The following is a 14,915-nucleotide window of genomic DNA, read 5'->3' on the forward strand; positions in this document are numbered from 1 at the left end:
TTTAGCTGCTCATGCCTGATCTCGCGCCCTGCCGTGCTGTGCGCTGGAGGATTGGAAACTTCTGTTCCTGTCCTTAAGCGAGGAGGAGTATGCGGATCTACTTGAATCGCACATATGTGTAAATTGCCATAAATAAAAGCTGATTCAACTATACATTATGCACCGATTGTTATCTTACACCGATCCGCTTGTTTAAGATGGGTCATATCCCCTAATTGCCTGAGATGTCAGTTTATACCAGCCACTTTCTACCACATGATTTGGTTTTGTCCGGTGCTGCAGTCCTTCTGGGCTGCGGTATTAGCTCTCCTCATTGATTTTCTGGAGCAACCTATAGCTCTGGACCCTAAGATTTTGTTCATAAAATATGGCACGCTTGGTGCAAATCACTTTTGACTTTTTATTCCTCCGCCTCCTCCACCCTTGGGGACCCTCCCTTACAATAACTCTGATTTGTACGTTTATGGTATGCTCTTTTTGTCTTTCTTGTGATACAATTTGTCAGATGAGATGGGTGTATATGATGACTGCCTTTGCTTCCTTTCAACAACTTTTTGCAGAAATTCGCTTGTTTAAGGTTTTTAATAGTGTTTTTTTTATTGATTCACAATTGATCTTGCACTGTAAATTCTGACTACTGAATCCTGAAATTTACTTTATACAATTAATAAAGAAGTTAAAAAAAATGCTGTTTTACATATGTTGAGAGGTGTAGTTTCTCCATTGGGGTAATTTATGGGGTTTTGCTATAATTTATGCTTCTCAAAGTCACTTGCAAGCCGAGTATGTCGGCTCAAAACTGCACCTAAAGTTCTAAGCCTCATAAGAACCTACAAAAATGAGAGGAAGCATAAAAATACATGCCAGTATAAAGCAGATGTTTGGTAAATGTTAGTTATCAAGTTATTTTGGTTGTATGACTTCCATTTTTAGATAAATAGATGCAAGATTCACTAGAGATGAACAGGTTTAAGGAGTTCATCCGAATTACGCGACATTAGAAACAAGTAAACAAAGATATAATAAAAACAATATAGTAAAAAAGTTACGATGTCACAGAGGTTAAAATCTTAAGAACAATATATGAGCACTTGATTTTTTTTCAGAAATAATGTTATCTGCATGGATCAACATTTGAAGGATTGTTTGTAAAGGATATGGCATGTCACTAGCACAGTGTTAAAGTAAACAAAAACCTTTATTTTGCAAAAAATGTGATGATCATAATTAGAGAACAGCAATTGCTATAGCACAGGACAAGATAATAACAAAAATTTCTGAAGGTTATAATAGTAACCAATCAGTAGGAAGTATACAGGTCTTTTCTTTGAATGAGTTCAGCCCATCGGTGTCCACAGAACATCCGTAGTCTCTCACACTGCTCTGGAGTGATTTTGGTCCACTCTTCTTCCAGTCTCTTCCACCGTTCTGACTGTTGTGGGTTTCTTGGCCATAACTTTGTCACCAAGGATTTTCAGAGGTTTTCTATTGGGATTAGATCAGGACTCTGGGCTGGCCATTTCATTGTTTCAATATTTTCTGTTCCAAGGAACTCATTCACCCATGGCCTTCATTTAGACAGCCTCCACTTAGTATATAGCCAGCCAGCACATTCCCCACAATATATAGCCATCAACCCATGTCCCCTAGTATATAGCCAGCCAGCACATAGCCAGCAGTATATAGCCAGCAGCCTCCTGCCCCCTACTGTAAAGTCAGTGTCTTCCCCCTTGCATATAGCCAGCAGCCCCTTAGTATATAGCCAGTGCCTGTCCCCTTAGTATATAGCCAGCAGCCCCCTATGCCCAGCCTGTTAAAAAAAATGCTAACCTATCTGACGCCCCCTACAGGTCCTCTTCTGTCTTCTAAAGCTATGGCTCTGGGTACCCGTGCGCTACAGTCACATATACCGTGACGTCAGACCCTTGCTTATATTATTGTGTGTGGTGATGGCGGCACACACACTATGTTGTCGGCAAGCGGTTGACAAATGGTGTTTGCGACCCGAGCACATGTTTTTGTGCTGAAAAACTTGGGTTATGCTCAAGTATATACGGTGTGTATATATATATATTTTTTTTTTTTTCAATCTTATATTTTGACTTTGTGATAAGATTACATTTTTGTTTTCAGTTGGATGACAGGAGATTGGGAGAAATGCTCTGCCACATGTGGAAAAACAGGTTACGAAAGTCGCACAGTAAAGTGCATTCAACCTCTAAGTGACAATACGAACAGATCTGTGCACAGTAAATACTGCAATGAGAATCGTCCAGAAACCAAAAGACCTTGCAATCGCCAGCCATGTCCTGTTCAGTGGAGAGTAGGGCCCTGGTCACAAGTAAGTATAATATTCTCCCCTTTTTATTGTATAGTGATTTTATTTTTTATCTTAAAGGGTTCCATACAAAACTACAGATGGTATTGGTTAGCAGCCCTTTTGTGTGTATTGTAAGTTGCAGCAGGACTGTAAAAAATGCATTTACAATCCAGGATTGTAGCTTTATATGGTACAGAGAGACTGCTGAGAAGTTTAACTGCAGGGACCTAAGAACTTAGAAGTTTAAGGAGTATGCCGCAGGACTTACCAGGTCCTGTCGCGATCCAGTGGCGTGTTCTCCAATGAGGATTCGGGTCTTCCGGCGATTCACTAAGGTCGTGTGCCCGATGTCCACTAGGTGTCGCTGCTGCCAGAGTAAACCATCCAAATCCTGGTGCATGTAAGTGCATGTCAAGCGACACATTTTTATTTTTAAATACCGTGGTTTTTCCGAATCCGTTGGGTTTTCTGAAGGCCACCCCCCCCATTTCCGGTGCATTCAAGCCGGCGCAATTGCGCCAAAATCCGATTGTGCGCGCCAAAATCCTGGCGGAACAGTAGTATGGCAGTATATGGTAGGTTCAATCAGACAACCAAGGGTTAAAGTACCCTAGGGGGTCTGAAAAATAGTAAAAGTAAAAATGAAGTAAAAAAAAAAAGAATATATAATATATGGTATATATATAAAAAAATGATGAATACCAACATAAGATATCCCAATCCCCTATGTACTATCCTACTACTACCAATAAACAAGCAATACCAATGAGAGTATATAGGATGCCTCAGTAACTGAACATGAATATTTCAAAATTCCAATATAACTTTATTAAATAGGCCATCAAAGAAACACACAGTTAAAAACACACACATAAAAACCACAAAAGATGTGGCGGTGGTCACAAATAATGCAGTACATGTAAATACATCCAAAATTACAAACACCAATTTATACACAATGAGGCTATGACCAATAATATTACCCACCAGGGTGTAATGAGTAGCCAATAGTTGTGAAATAGTAGGTCTGACCACCGCCACAGCACCCCGACGCGCGTTTCACCGTCGCTTCCTCTAGGGGGTGTGCTGTGGTGTGGTAGGTGCCCAGTATAAATATATTAGGCTTGAGCTTGAAAAAATACCTTGGGCCCAATGAGGATGCAGGACAGGATTGGCAGCAGGTGGGTAGATCAGCGCTTCATCGCGGTCTCCATACACGCTATCCGGAGGCGGGGCCAGGTTCCGAGAGACGAATGACGCCCAGGAACTGCGCCTCATCGTGACCGGAAGTCCGGCGCCGCCATCCGGATGCGCGCATGCGCCGAAATGATGCGCATCCTGCCGCCATCTTGGAGCCTGGCAAGGGTAAGGGCAGTGGTAACAAAACATGAATGAAGCTAATATAACTACATATATCCACTAATTACAATATAATTCACATCCAGAATGTATTCAAGGCTGTATTAAAGTGCGATGGTGCCGTACATATTGCAATATATTATTCTAAAGTGCCTAAACCTATAGTGTAAACAATGACTTGGATTGTGCAAATAATGTCATTGGCATTAATGTAGTAAGGTGCATTGTAGAGTAAACATGGAATATTAAATAGGGCTCATGCAAACCACTTAACATATGATAAGTGGAAATCTGAAGTGTAACGTGGTATGAGATTAGTGAAATTAAGTGCAAAACATATAATATTGCATAGAGCTATTACAAACCACTTATCATATACTAAGAAGAAATATATAAAGTTTGAGAAGGTGGTATAATGCACATGTCTGATGTTTATATGTGAGAATGCACGACACGCGACAGTGTCAGACTATCAAGGGTGCCAAAAGTGAAAAGTGAACACACAGCGTGAGTCAGGGAAAGCAAAAGTGAATAGTGAATACACAGTGTGGGTCGAAGAGACTAGTGTCAAAATTGTGCCTATGTAGGATAGATGCATGTGAGGTGAATAGTTAATTGAGAAGACATGACAATAAAGTGCAGTGAGAACTAGTTGTGACATATAGGACATGAAGATTAAAATGCACACCAGAGGTGAAGTATAGAGTATTGGGGGGTGAGAATAGTGTGACCGTAGTGCCCCGAGAGGAGGAATAAGTGCAGGTGAGAAAGGAATTTGTAAATGTGCCTATTAAAGTGTCCCAATATTAGTGATGAGGGAAACTGATTACTAAAAGTGCTGGAATACCAAAGTGGAAAGCATATAAGAAAACCCGTTTAGAGATGGAATAGAAGAAAGGTTTATCCGGAAATCGTCCCAAATAATGATTAAGAGTAAGACTACATCAATATATTATACACGGTAAATCCACAAGCCAATATCTAACAACCCAGTTCCCAAAGACACCACCAAATAGATTACTATGAACCCCGCACATACCTCAATGTACTAAGGCCACTATACAACACTGTAAACAATATGTTACTCACAATTTACTCAAGGAGATAGAATCCAGGCAACCTACCAAAACCAAATATATCATAAATTGTTATCAGATAAAAAATGTTAAAAATACGACTCAGAACAAGTTAAATGTATGGGGAGAAAGAGAGTTTTTCATTCAGTCCATGAGGAGATGTTGTAGCCAATTTGACTATCCACTTGAGTTCAATCCTTTCCAATTTCTTGAAGGTGTCACCGCCACGACCTCCATGGATGATCTTATCTATGCCATTTACCTGCAGATCCCGCCATCTGCAGTCATGGCATTCCCGAAAGTGTTTTGGTATTGGTTTCAATTTCATAAGCTGTTCCTGGTTTGTGGGGAGAAGATTGGCAGCCGCTCTTATGTCCTTCATATGTTCCTGAATCCGCGTCTTTAGCTCCCGTGTGGTCATCCCCACATACTTCAGTCCACAGGGGCAGCAAGCAATATAGATCACACCCGTAGTGCTGCAATTTATGAAATGAACAATGTTAAACTCACGTCTGCCCTCAGAATCCTGAAATGACTTCATTTTCACCATTTGGGGGCACACACTGCAGTGTCCACATGGGTATGAGCCCCAATCAGGGCCCTTCGAACCAAAGATGTAGTTCTTCGGTTTGGGAGGTACGTAATGGCTTCTCACCAGCCTATTGCCAATGGTGTCTGCCCGCTTTGATACCACCTGTGGTGTATCTGTTATGTATTTTTTGATATCCGGATCCGACTGCAGTATGGGCCAAAAACGCTCAAAAATGGTATTCATCTCCCTCCATTGGGAGTTATATGGTGTAATGATCCTTACCTTATTCTCTTTTTGTCTTCTGGGATATTGTTGAGTAAGTAAGGATCTTCGATCAGATGCGCTGGCACGCAGGTATCCCCTCTGTATGTCCGAGTCACGGTAGCCCCTTTGTTTGAAGCGAGCCTTGAGAATCGCCGATTCTTCCTCAAAATTGGATTGGGTGTCACAAATGCGTCTGGCTCTCAAAAATTGACCTGTGGGAATAGAGCGTATCGTATGGGCTGGGTGAAAGGAATTGGCACGTAACAAGGCATTCACTGATGTTTCCTTTCGATAAACGGATGTGTTTAGTTGTCCATCCTGTCCAACGTTTATTTGGATATCCAAAAACTCCAGATGTTCTTGGCTGGCATTACTTGTCGGTCTGATATTTAAGTCATTGGAGTTAAGATCATTTATGAATTGATCCAGACCTGCTTTGGTACCCTGCCATATGAACAGGATGTCGTCGATAAAACGCATCCAGCTCAAAATTTGTCCCGATGCCCTGTCCATGGCCTCCTGGACCTCATTCCTCTCCCAGTGTCCCAGGAATAGGTTCGCATACGAGGGGGCACAAGTGGCCCCCATCGCTGTCCCCCTCGTCTGCACATGGTACCTCTCCCTAAAGAGGAAGTAATTGTGGTCCAAGATAAATCTCATCAATGTTACGATGAGTTCAACCAGATCCCTATCCAAATCTCGAATCCCCAGGAAAAACTCCACCGCTCTTATACCCAGGTCATGGCCAATACACGTGTACAGACCCTCAACATCGCATGAGACAAGGTACATGTCTCGTTCCATCACTATTCCCTCCAGACGTTTCAATACATCTGTAGAGTCCCGGATGTATGAGGGCAGTTCCTCTACACACGGACGCAGATAATAATCGGTAAACCGACAAATCGGTTCACAGAGGCTGCCACATCCAGATACGATAGGACGGCTTGGAGATACCCTGGCGTTCTTATGAACTTTCGGAAGAAAGTATAGAGTTGGTACAATCGGGAACTCTACCTCCAGACCTTTCCTAATTCGTGTAGGTATGATGTGATTCTCGACGCCTCTATCCAGAATGTATGCTAATTCCCTACTAAATGTGTCTGTGGGATTCTCTGCAAGTTGTTTGTAGCAGTCCTGTTGTCGCAATTGTCTAAACGCCTCTGCCTCGTATAGTTCTGTGGGCCACACAACCACATTACCGCCTTTGTCGGCCGGCTTTAAAACTACTTGCTTCATCTTCCCTAGTTCTTTCAAGGCCTGCCTTTGGCCCCTGGTCAGATTGTCAAAGTGGCGTTGCTGTGGTAACTTACGCAATTCTGCCACTGACATCTTGACAAACATTTCCACTTCTGGACTAATTGGCCAGGGGGGAAATGCGGTGGACCTAGGTCTAATCTCCGTAGGGAATTTAGATTGGTCACTCACCCCATGTTGTTCAGATTCTTGTTCCTGTAGGAGTGATTCTAATGTCCTGAGTGTTTCCAGGTCCTCCGGGGCTGTAAAACAACAGGGTTCGTCATTTTTACTAAAATGTTTTTTCCACAGAAGTTTACGCGCAAATAGGTAAACATCCTTAATTGCTATAAAATCATCAAATGCAGCTACCGGACTAAAGTTTAAGCCCAAGGAAAGCAGGGACAGTTGTTCTGGTGAAAATACAATTTTAGATAAGTTAATTACGGATAAACCTTTCTTCTATTCCATCTCTAAACGGGTTTTCTTATATGCTTTCCACTTTGGTATTCCAGCACTTTTAGTAATCAGTTTCCCTCATCACTAATATTGGGACACTTTAATAGGCACATTTACAAATTCCTTTCTCACCTGCACTTATTCCTCCTCTCGGGGCACTATGGTCACACTATTCCCAATACTCTATACTTCACCTCTGGTGTGCATTTTAATCTTCATGTCCTATATGTCACAACTAGTTCTCACTGCACTTTATTGTCATGTCTTCTCAATTAACTATTCACCTCACATGCATCTATCCTACATAGGCACAATTTTGACACTAGTCTCTTCGACCCACACTGTGTATTCACTATTCACTTTTGCTTTCCCTGACTCACGCTGTGTGTTCACTTTTCACTTTTGGCACCCTTGATAGTCTGACACTGTCGCGTGTCGTGCATTCTCACATATAAACATCAGACATGTGCATTATACCACCTTCTCAAACTTTATATATTTCTTCTTAGTATATGATAAGTGGTTTGTAATAGCTCTATGCAATATTATATGTTTTGCACTTAATTTCACTAATCTCATACCACGTTACACTTCAGATTTCCACTTATCATATGTTAAGTGGTTTGCATGAGCCCTATTTAATATTCCATGTTTACTCTACAATGCACCTTACTACATTAATGCCAATGACATTATTTGCACAATCCAAGTCATTGTTTACACTATAGGTTTAGGCACTTTAGAATAATATATTGCAATATGAAGCGCTGATCTACCCACCTGCTGCCAATCCTGTCCTGCATCCTCATTGGGCCCAAGGTATTTTTTCAAGCTCAAGCCTAAGATATTTATACTGGGCACCTACCACACCACAGCACACCCCCTAGAGCAGTGATGGCGAACCTTTTAGTGGCCGAGTGCCCAAAAAGACACCCAAACCCCCCCTTGTTTATTGCGGGGTGCCAACCAAAAATTAAAGCGTAACTTACTGCTCCATGTTCTTCATCAATCATATTGGCCTCCTGAGGGCAGCAACACAGTTGAAAGGTGGAAAATTTGCATGATTTTAGCTTCTTTCCAGTGTCCCTCTGTAGACCTGTAGGGGCCAGCAGGAGGTCCTCCAAAGATAATTCGGTCCTGTCTATTCATTCTCCCTCTTCCTACAGTCCCAAGTAGCAAAGTAAGTATCAAAATATGACTGAAAGCAGCATCTTTTAAGTTGCTTGGAACTGCAGGAAGATTCTTCGAGCCCTGTCTGGTGTGTTGGGGCGATGGCCCGGGTGCCCACAGAAAGGGCTCCGAGTGCCACCTCTGGCACCCGTGCCATAGGTTCGCCACCACTGCCCTAGAGGAAGCGACGGCGAAACGCGCGTCGGGGTGCTGTGGCGGTGGTCAGACCTACTATTTCACAACTATTGGCTACTCATTACACCCTGGTGGGTAATATTATTGGTCATAGCCTCATTGTGTATAAATTGGTGTTTGTAATTTTGGATGTATTTACATGTACTGCATTATTTGTGACCACCGCCACATCTTTTGTGGTTTTTATGTGTGTGTTTTTAACTGTGTGTTTCTTTGATGGCCGATTTAATAAAGTTATATTGGAATTTTGAAATATTCATGTTCAGTTACTGAGGCATCCTATATACTCTCATTGGTATTGCTTATATATATAAAAAAAAAACTAAAAATACAAATCACCCCCTTTCCCTAGAACTGATATAAATAAACAGTAAAAACAATAAACACTTTAGGTATCGCCGCTTCCAAAAATGCCTGATCTATAAAAATATAATAACCCTGTAATGGAAAATACCGTGTAAAGGAGAAAATTGCCAGCTCACCTCCCCAATAGGCGTCGAGTCCGGCACGGGCCACCCTTCTGCTGGGGTACATCAATGGCGAAAACAGGAAAAGCACGGTCCAGCCAGGCTCCAGACACCAAAGAATTCTTTATTTAGTGCATATTTAAAAGCATAACACTCCACTCAGATAGACGTAAAGCCTACGCGTTTCGGACGGTCGTGATTAAGGACGGGGCGACCGTCCGAAACGCGTAGGCTTTACGTCTATCTGAGTGGAGTGTTATGCTTTTAAATATGCACTAAATAAATAAGTCTTTGGTGTCTGGAGCCTGGCTGGACCGTGCTTTTCCTGTTTTCGCCAATGGAAAATACCGCCTGAATTTGAAAATGGCACTTTTTGCCATTTTGAAAAATATAAAAAATTCAATATAAAGAGATCAGAAGGTCGTACAATCCTAAAAATTGTAGCTTTGAAAACTTCATCAAAAGTCGCAAGAAATGACACCACCCATAGATCCTACACCAAAGTATGAAAAAGTTATTAGCGCCAGAAGATGGCAAAATCTAAAGAAAAAAATTTTGTACAGGAGGTTTTAATTTTTGTAAATGTATGAAAACATTATAAAACCAATACAAATTTGGTATCCCCGTGATCACACTGACCCAAAGAATAAAGTAAACATGTTCTTTGGGGCGCTCAGTGAAAGCCGTAAAATCCAAGAACACAAGAAAACAGAGCTATTTACGTGTAAAAAAAAGAAAAAAAAAAGTATAGATTTTTGATTGTGGGAAGTTAAAAATGGAGCCATCTCCAAAAAAACTCAACATCTGGGTTAAGCAGCTCTTTATCAGTAACATGGATGAAACCTGAGGTTTCCTGTTGGATAAGAGATAAGCAGTCAAAACATTCTGGGGGCCCTCTCTCTCCCACTTCTGAACCCTTTAAGGCTGGCAACAAAGTGGCAGGATTCAGATTTGTGCAGTTTATCAGTATGATGTTGTGGGGCATCAGCAGTGCACAATGGAGTCTGAGCTGTCTGGCCATGCTCAGATGCTTGGGCTGTACTTGGTTAGGGACACTGTGCAAGTCATGTGTGGTTTTCACAGTAACTGGGTGATCTAGGATCAACTCACTGGCCTAGCTGAGCAGAGTGCTGACTGCAGCTACTGCTCTGACAAATGAGGAGGCTTCCCTCATGACTCAGTCTAGCCAGGCTGAATAGTAGGCATCTGGGAAGGCCACCATTTTCCTGAACTAGGACACCTGTGGCGTGGCCTAGATATCCGGTGCAAAACAAAAGGTTTAGTGTAGTGGGGTGCCAGCTTAAGGCTGTGGAATGCATCAATTGCCTCTTGACTAAGGGCAAATTGGGGAGAGGCAATTCAGTCATAAAGGGGTTGCATCAGGCTGGAGGCAGCAGACCTTATCCCATGCCTGCAGCAGCTGGCCAGTCCTAGAAACATGTGAAGAGGTTTGGGGCCTCGGGGGAGAGGCATTTTCTGGACCGCCAGCGTTCTTTCCTGTCTGTGGCTGAGAAGCAGTGGCCTAGGAAGACCACCCTTTCTTGGCAGTACTAGATTTTGTCTCTTTGCAACCCTTCTGAAAAACACATAAGGACAATGCATCCAGGCAAACCTGTAAAGTGGAGGCACACAATAGTAGGTCATCCACATACTGTAAAAAAAAGGTGAGGGGGAACAGTCTGCTAGTACTTACTGTAGGGCTGTGGAGTACCGGGTAGGGGAGTTTTTGCCCCCTTTGTGGAAGTCTGCAGCAGGTGTACTGGAAGACTAAGTTGGTTAAGGCAAATGAGTACTGGCAATCTTCATGTAGGGGTACAGAGAAGAAAGCATTTGCTAAATCAATAACCGTGAAGAATGTCGCATTCTCGGGGACCAATGCCAGTAAGGTGTGTAGCTTAGGGACCACTGAAGTGATCGCCTCAGTGCACTTGTTGACAGCCTTTAGTCATGGACTATCCTATAGGTGTCTGGCTGTCCCTTTTGAGTTTTTCTTACTGGGATACAATTGATTACAATGGCGGCACAGGCAGATGCAGATCTATCCGCCGCCTGCGCACACTTATGACGTTATCAGCAGGGCTACCTCTGTGTCAAACGAATGGACGTGCATCTGCCTGCACTACTGCAAGAAAGAAGAGGAAGCTGTGGGATCACTGGGTGTGGTAAGTACCAAGTTTATTGTTTGTGTTTCATCAACAGGGCGATTGCTGCCATTTCTTAAGGGGGTCTCTGCTGCCTTTTTTAAGGGGGGGGGGTCTCTGCTGCCATTTCTTAAGGGGGGGTCTCTGCTGCCATTTCTTAAGGGGGGTCTCTGCTGCCATTTCTAAAGGGGGGGGGTCTCTGCTGCCATTTCTAAAGGGGGGGTCTCTGCTGCCATTTCTAAAGGGGGGGGTCTCTGCTGCCATTTCTTAAGGGGGGTCTCTGCTGCCATTTCTTAAGGGGGGTCTCTGCTGCCATTTCTTATGGGGAGTCTCTGCTGCCATTTCTTAAGGGGAGTCTCTGCTGCCATTTCTTAAGGGGTCAACTGCTGCCATCTCATTAAGGGGGCAACTGTTGTCATCTCATTAAGGGGGGCGACTGTTGCCATCTCATTAAGGGGGGTGACTTCTGCCATCTCATTAACGGGGCTGCTGTTAGCACTTATTCAATAAAAGCTGCTGGACACTATATATAAGGTGTATAAGGAGGTTCTATGAGTATAATTCTGTGTCACATATGTGTGTGTTCTCAAGTGTAATGTGCTGGACAGGGGTTTAGAGTTTAGGTATATGGGGGGCCCCAATCCAAAGTTCGCACCAGGGCCCAGTAGAGTCTTGTTATGCCACTGGTCTTGAATATCTGCACTGAAGTCAGTTTGGACTACTCTGGCTTCACCAATTTTCTGCCCGGTGTCAAGAGAAGCAATCTGTGTATGCACAAGAGTTTTGTTTTATGTTTTTTTTTTTTGTTTGTTTGTTTTTTTGGCAACCTCATCAAGTGTCTACATAGCATTCATTTTCCCATAAATATATAAGTAAAAGATTAACACTGATGTGTTGTTCCCTTTAACAATTGAAAAGATCCTCCCATCTAGAAACATATTTACATTACCTATAATATTATCTTTTGCTATTTTTGTATGGGTTAACATTTTTCTCTTCTTTGTGTTTCTCTTTAGTGTTCTGTAACATGTGGCAATGGAACTCAAGAAAGGCAAGCACTCTGTGGCTCAAGTGACAATAAAATAGATAATTGCAAGGATGACAAACCAGAAACCATAAGGATATGCAGACTGTCTTCATGTTCAGGTAGGTTTATTTATCACAGTACATAGGCATACTTGGATGTTCCAGGGCTTCAATACAAAATGTTTAATAGGAATACTTGCCCCTGCTCACCAGCTACCATTTGTGATATGAATTATGTGTAAATAAGCATTTTGAACAAGTTTGTTTCTATGTCACACCTTCCTACTATGACGAACTCTACCCCCATAGCACCTCACATCTAAGTTGAGTCTAACTATTACACCAGTTGTCAACATGCTCACTACTACAGATTTGACTCATACATGAACACATAGCCCGACAACTCAAATGTAAACTGATGCAACTAATCTTTGCGGTCAGAAACAAATAACTGCAAACTTCTTTATCTTGGCATCTATTAGAGTTTCATGGGAATGAACATAATAAGCAGAACAACTCAATGATGGGGATGTGGGGTGTCCCAGCTATCCTCTTATATATTAAAGGGGTTATGCCACAAAATAGATCACTTCAAAAAATGATCCAGAAGAGGTTAAAATATTTCAAACAAATTGCTAATGGTTACTTGGAATTAAAAATACATTCTTGATGCCTGTTCTGCCTCCTTTCTGTGTTATACAGAAGCAAATGTGTAAGGGGCCTAGTAAGCCCATGCACAGAACTGAGAGAGGCAGTTATACCACAACTTCCAAAATGCTTTGCAAGAGCTTTGCTCTCAATGTCCTTCCCTCAGCTCTACATCACTGCTTACATAGTCTTCTTCCACCTGCTGCATTCAAATAGTCCCCACACTAACTAACACCCAGCACAACAGATTCTGCTATAGAAATACTGTGTCCTTTACCTTTCAATCCACATCACTATATACCTGATTAGGAAAATAAATGGGCCTCATTTATAAAAACTGCCTCACATTAAAACTATGTTTACCCATAGCAACCAATCACAACTCAGCTATTATTTTTCAAAGTCATGTAAAGATTGGCTGCTTAGGGGCAATATAGACAGTTTTACTTTAAGTATTTTTGTAGACTGAGATGAATGAATGCTCTTCCGAGCTTGCATTTTAGGACTTTCACTGTGCGCCCCAAATGACATATCTAATTTATTCTTTGGGTTGGTATGATCACAGGAATACCAAATTTATATACCGTATTCACTTGAGTATATAGCCAGCCCCACAGTGTTATATAGCCAGCCCCACAGTTTTATATAGCCACCCCGCCCTACAGTGGCATATAGCCAGCCAGCCCCCAGTAGTATATAGCCAGCCAGCCCCCTGTAGTATATGGCCAGCCAGCCCCCTGTAGTATATGGCCAGCCAGCCCCCTGTAGTATATGGCCAGCCAGCCCCCTGTAGTATATGGCCAGCCAGCCCCCTGTAGTATATGGCCAGCCAGCCCCCTGTAGTATATGGCCAGCCAGCCCCCTGTAGTATATGGCCAGCCAGCCCCCTGTAGTATATGGCCAGCCAGCCCCCTTATTATATGGCCAGCCAGCCCCCTGTAGTATATGGCCAGCCAGCCCCCTTTAGTATATAGCCAGCCAGCCCCCTGTAGTATATAGCCAGCCAGCCCCCTGTAGTATATAGCCAGCCCACTGTAGTATATAGCCAGCCCACTGTAGTATATGGCCAGCCAGCCCCCTGTAGTATATGGCCAGCCAGCCCCCTGTAGTATATGGCCAGCCAGCCCCCTGTAGTATATGAAAGTCCAAATGGTAGTGATCTATGATCACATATTACAGACCTGCTCTACTCCCGGTGCGTGAACCTCCAAGGACGCCTCTTTCCTCTCTCCTGAACAAATGTGAATTGGATGAAAAGATGAGGATCGCACTCTGACTTGCTTGTATCCAAAAAGTAAGAAAACTTATTTGTGCATGGAAACAGCGGTTACAGGAATTGGAATAAAATCTGACGCGTTTCTGACCTTTGCGGTCCTATGTCGTAGATCTAGATCTAGATCTACGACATAGGACAGCAAAGGTCAGAAACGCGTCAGATTTTATTCCAATTCCTGTAACCGCTGTTTCCATGCACAAATAAGTTTTCTTACTTTTTGGATACAAGCAAGTCAGAGTGCGATCCTCATCTTTTCATCCAATTCACAATTCTTTTCTGACCTTTGCGGTCCTATGTCGTAGATCTAGATCTACGACATAGGACCGCAAAGGTCAGAAACGCGTCAGATTTTATTCCAATTCCTGTAACCGCTGTTTCCATGCACAAATAAGTTTTCTTACTTTTTGGATACAAGCAAGTCAGAGTGCGATCCTCATCTTTTCATCCAATTCACCCCTGTAGTATATGGCCAGCCAGCCCCCTGTAGTATATAGCCAGACAGCCCCCAGTAGTAGGCTGGTGGCGAAAAGGTGAAGAATGGAATTTTCTGCACAAAAATTGTGCTGAAAAACTTGGCTTATACTCGAGTATAAACAGTAGGTTTTATGTTTTCATACTTTCACAAAAACTAAAACCACCCGTACAAAAATAAATTCTTCATTTTGCCATCTTCTGGCGCTAATGACTTTTTCATACTTTGGTGTACGGAGCTGTGTGTGATTTCATTTTTTGCGACTTTTCATGAT

General features: G+C 42.6%; 1 protein-coding gene across 3 annotated transcripts in view; it reads left to right on the forward strand.

The window, feature by feature from the left end:
* LOC140126382 (A disintegrin and metalloproteinase with thrombospondin motifs 2-like) overlaps positions 1 to 14,915 on the forward strand; it is a 347,949-nt gene that overhangs the window by 293,760 nt on the left and 39,274 nt on the right. For all 3 annotated transcript variants that reach the window (XM_072145781.1, XM_072145779.1, XM_072145782.1), the window contains 2 exons: positions 2,134 to 2,341; positions 12,236 to 12,365. In XM_072145781.1, coding sequence (XP_072001882.1) covers positions 2,134 to 2,341; positions 12,236 to 12,365 — 338 coding nt within the window. The remainder of the gene's footprint in view (positions 1 to 2,133; positions 2,342 to 12,235; positions 12,366 to 14,915) is intronic.

This window comes from Engystomops pustulosus, chromosome 4 (assembly GCF_040894005.1).
Source record: "Engystomops pustulosus chromosome 4, aEngPut4.maternal, whole genome shotgun sequence".
NCBI lineage: Eukaryota > Metazoa > Chordata > Amphibia > Anura > Leptodactylidae > Engystomops > Engystomops pustulosus.